Below are 5,000 nucleotides of genomic sequence, written 5' to 3' on the forward strand. Positions count from 1 at the left end.
GGCCCTCCTCGACCTCAGCCAAGCAGACAGTCGTGGTCTGTCTTTTTTTTGTTTCTTTCTTGTGAATGAAACAAAGTGAGGCTGCAATAGTAATTCTGGTGCTGTATGACATATTTCACACTGGCTACCCCCCCCCCCCCATCCATCCTGTATCTCACCCATGGACCCTCCCCAGATAACATACAGTATAACTGCCTTATGGCATATCATTATATTAACTATCATTACATCTAAATAAATTTTTCATTGTTTTCTATGACAAAGCATGCACTTTACTGCTCCATATGTTTTATTTGCATTTCCTCCAGCCACATCCATCATATCAGCCCCATCTCTACACACCCATGTTTAGGGCATGGGAACTTTTACATTATCACATGGTATATCATTTGTCATTTTACTAATCATATAGCTTATTACCCCTTTCTTTCCTATTTGGGAGGTAACTGCAATACTTTTTTTCTTCTTCAAATTTTGTGTCATACTGTACACTCTGTATTTGATATATGGCAATGACATATACAGTTTCCAAACTGGATATAGTGAAACTTCAAAAATTCATACTCCCAATTACAGCCAGTGTTACAGACATGCTGAAATCTTTGTGGCTTTTAGGGGTTAAAAAATAACCCATTGGTCGAGATTTTAATAAAATATGTATACAGTCGGATGGCGGGTTTACATTGTCTGGCACGGTGCCATCCATGTCTACAACCAACTCTGCCCTGGCAGCAAATCATGCTATCCGCTGTCAAAGGGTTAATGGCTACTTAAATTCTCAATGTCATACTTACATTCAAAGGTGTAGGTCACAAAGGATTCAAGTTCTTCAGAGACTTCCAAAATATTCATATCAATTTTTTTAAAACTCTCAATTCCTCCTAAAATGTCAAGCAGTTTCCTGTAGATCAAAAGAGAAATATTGAAAATTGAAAATCATTAAAATTTAATTTATTATAGTAGCCAAATACATATAAACATAAATCAAACAAAATCAGAAGGGGATTGCTTTCAAAAAGTAGTAAAATTATTCTATTAACACTTAACAATTACTTTTACTTGAATTTGCAGAGGCCCATTTAGGACCTTGCTGCCATCTATCCTGAATGTTCAAGTTTTATCATGGGAACACTCAGTTGTTACATGTCTGATAAACTCAATTGTAAACAAAATATATAATATCTTGTGCTGGTATGTCAAATATATATGCATTTATATACATATATATACACATATATATACATACACACTCAAATACCCTAAAGCTAGAAGAAGAAGAAGAAGAAAGATGAATATTGCAGTCAACAATTTGTACCTTAATCTCAGGATTTTGGTGTCATTCTTCTTGTCCCCCTTTTCACTTGTGGTTGCTAGAGAATTCAGAGCCGCCAAGAGAGGCCTAATCAAGCCCACAGTAAGCCCCATGCTTGGGTGCTCCTCGATGTACACCTCCAATAAATCGTAGGCTCTGTGAGGGGATTAAAAAGAAAACATTGTGCATACTGTTGGGAATATGTGTGTAGAAGCACTATGGATACAAATTGTGCTTTGATTTTCTATTTCTTTCATTATTTCTTTGTGGTTTGCATTTTTTAGTGAGTGAGTGAGTGTGAGTGTGTGTGTATATTAATTGCTTGTCTGCATGTAAGAGTTTCGTTAAAATTCAGGCCAGGAAGTATCTTTAAAATCGTTATGAATCTCAAGTAACCACAAAATTACAATTGGTAGTCAATCAAGACAATTTCATCATTATAATTTTAAAAAGTAGCAAATTCAATACATATTATAGAACATAACATAATTCACACAGCACTTACCTACACTCTAAATATATAGAATTTAACTTTTCCTTCTTTGATACTTTCTTTCCTTTTTTGGCAGCATGATATTTAGCAAAAATTGCTGACATTGCTTTGTCCAGGTTTTCTAGTTCTTCCTCTGGAGCTTCATCCAATTCAATATCCTATTAGAAAAAAGAAAAAGAAAATCAATACCTATGTTAACCCGTTAACGATGAGTGACTAGATATCACATCTAGTGGTTTTTGGGCCACACGCCAGGGACGCATTATTTTGTTCAGCCTGGCATGTGGGATGAGCTAAGAGGTTGTGTTTATGAAGTTTATAACCCCTTAACACCAGATGATGTTCCCACTGGGAAACAATACTCTCTGGTTTCCCTATTTCCCCAAATTTTGTACCTTAACCTGACCAAAAGGGTAAGAGCCCCTGGCCTGAGTCTGGAACCTAAGCTAAAGATAAAATAAAAAATACAATGTGAAAAACATCAGAAAATTAATTTTCTCTTACTTTCTACCACAAACAACTTGAATAGTAAAAAAAATTAAAGAAATAGTAATAGAAATAGAGGGACTGAAATTCAGTCCTGTACCTTTACCTCAAAATTTTCTTGCACAAGCGCCAATTCTGCCCGCAGCTTAGCGACTGATACCTTGCCTTCGTCATTCTCTTCATCAAGGTCTTCCTCTATATCACTATCCTTCTCATCCAGGGGAACCTCTACATCATCCTCTTCATCGTCGTCTTCATCCTCATCCTCATCCTTTTCTTCAGCATCATCCTTAATAATTTCTTCAGTTTCCACCACCTCCTCCTCTTCCTCCTCCTCCCCCAATTCCTCATCCTCTGCATCTTTCATCCCCTCAGGTACAACAGCTTCAATCAACATTGATATTGTGTCTGATGTTTGTTCATTTACAATCAACCTTCAAGAGAGAGTTAGAAAAATATAACAGATTAATGTAACTTCAGGTTTTCCTTTCAATGAGAGAAAACAAGAAAATATGCTAATCCTCCAGATCCATCTATAGCATCATACTACACAACATAGTGAAAGGGATTATCTCTCTTCAATAAAGGAACACAAAATGAAAGGAAAATCTCAAAATATAAGAATAACAACAACAATGATAACAGTGATCACAATTTCACAGAAAACACAACAATACTTCTATTTTTCTCATATCCAATGCAAAATAAGAAGTGCATTTCAGCCACAATATTTGGAGGAAGTTCCATCAACAAACTGACAGCTTTGCTTTAACTGAATAATGATGGAGCCAGTTTGGCTGGGGTATTTCAGAGTGTGCAGTCTTAGTGCCCTTGGGTTCTTTCTACCCTGAGGCATCAACCAGACACTACACACTTGATCATCCTGTGTGATGGCCAAACAAAGCCATGACGCGACATTCATGTCATCCAGCGGGAAGACATGCTATGCCACAACATGAATGTCATCCGACATCATGGGGTTAAGGACCCTTTTAACTTATGGAAGACAATGTGTACACCAAACTAACTTGTTAACAAATTTGAAATTAGGAAAATTAAGATGGAAGAAAAAAAATGGGAAATAGAGAGAAAGAAAACAAATGGGGGTCAAAGAAAGAGAAAAAAGAAGGCATTACCTGAAAGCACTTTGGGCAGCTGCCCTGAAGAAAGTGTTGTCGCTTGGAGCAAAATTTAACATTAATTCTGTTGCCATTTCCACCCAGGATGATTCATCCACGTCAACATTTTTTTTAGATCCCTGCTTCTGCACTACACTGTAGCATTCATCAAGCTTTGGAATAAGGTCACTTGCTCCTTTGAAATCTTGCAGAATGTAGAAAGTCATGGCGTAGTACAGCACCTGTAGGTATGTAAATACTTCTATAACACACAGCAACCAGACAAATTGATGAATATAATCTTTTAATGAAAGAGCAATTGATTTCTTTTATGTGCTGGGAAAAGCCACATTATTTTACCTATAGAGTGCAAGCCACAGCTGAGGCTGTTTTTTCCCCCTAACCATGTGGAACACTGAACGTTTACCAATCATGAAAAAAGGGATAACTGCATATGGTGGAATGAAAAAAGGTAAACTGAACACTCAATGGGATAACAATAATTGGGGTGATTTATCCTAGTGTAAATATTTTACTTTAATTGTAACCTTCTTCCTGATCTTATCAGACAATTTTTACACTGATCAGCATGCCAAAGACAGTACATGAGGATCAATTTCTATCATTCAATATCCTGAAATCTGATAACATCACACTAATAGATCAGTTATGATCCTTAAATGTATAGAACTATACTAAATACAGGCTAACATGGCACGGTAGTCATGATCTCTTTCTATAAAAAATACAGATTTAAAGACAAAGTAATTACCTTCAGACACTGATTACTGTTTTCAGGCCATTTCACTTTTTTAGATTCAAGTAGAGCCATTTTTTTCTTAATATCATCCCAAAGTTTTTTGTTTTCTGATTTGATCACTCCATTGTCTTCCTTGCAAGTCTCTAGTTCCTTGTATGTGAAATCAACTAAGGGCTTCAAAAATGCCACTATATCTGTAGCCCTTTGGGTTTCCTGAAAAAGTACTCTGCAAAATACAACAGAAAATACAAATTAATAATCCTATTCTCTACTTTGTGATTAATTATACAATTAAATCTCACACATCTTTACTTGATCAATAATTCAATAATAATAATTTATTGGATCGCTTTAATAATGAAATATAAGGAGATATAAGTTAATACCTAAGATACAAACTTGAAGAAAAGAGAAAGAGAAAGAGAGAGAGAGAGAGAGAGAGAGAGAGAGAGAGAGAGAGAGAGAGAGAGAGAGAGAAAGAGGGAGGGAGGGAGGGAGGGAGAGAAAGAGGGAGGGAAAGAACGAAAGAGAAAGGGAGAGAAAGAAAGAGAGAGGGAGAGAAAGAAAGAGAGAGGGAGAGAAAGAAAGAGAGAGGGAGAGAAAGAAAGAGAGAGGGAGAGAAAGAAAGAGAAAGGGAGAGAAAGAAGGAGAGGGAGAGAAAGAAAGAGAGATATGAAAAGAATAAAAAGGGGTCTACTAACTGCATTAAGACATTTCTGAGATAACCAGTCTTGCTTGTTTGAGACTGGAACATTGCTCTAATCAATGTCTGCAGTTGTTCTGTCCTCCAAGTGGCATCATCCCTGACCTTGGGGTTGGTTAGAAGGTTGG

The 5,000-nt window shown here is 36.5% G+C and overlaps 1 protein-coding gene across 1 annotated transcript in view; it reads right to left on the minus strand.

The window, feature by feature from the left end:
- The window catches only part of LOC122265895 (uncharacterized), an 18,580-nt gene that overhangs the window by 4,085 nt on the left and 9,495 nt on the right, over positions 1-5,000 (minus strand). Inside the window, exons 8-14 of the mRNA XM_043035360.2 lie at positions 4,871-5,000; positions 4,182-4,395; positions 3,428-3,651; positions 2,398-2,725; positions 1,818-1,963; positions 1,316-1,468; positions 795-901 (exon numbers count right to left, since the gene is read on the minus strand). The exon at positions 4,871-5,000 is cut by the window's right edge and continues 40 nt beyond it. Coding sequence (XP_042891294.2) covers positions 795-901; positions 1,316-1,468; positions 1,818-1,963; positions 2,398-2,725; positions 3,428-3,651; positions 4,182-4,395; positions 4,871-5,000 — 1,302 coding nt within the window. The remainder of the gene's footprint in view (positions 1-794; positions 902-1,315; positions 1,469-1,817; positions 1,964-2,397; positions 2,726-3,427; positions 3,652-4,181; positions 4,396-4,870) is intronic.

This window comes from Penaeus japonicus, unplaced genomic scaffold, assembly GCF_977035675.1.
Source record: "Penaeus japonicus unplaced genomic scaffold, GWHDUDI00000001_assembly GWHDUDI00000017, whole genome shotgun sequence".
NCBI classification, from domain to species: domain Eukaryota; kingdom Metazoa; phylum Arthropoda; class Malacostraca; order Decapoda; family Penaeidae; genus Penaeus; species Penaeus japonicus.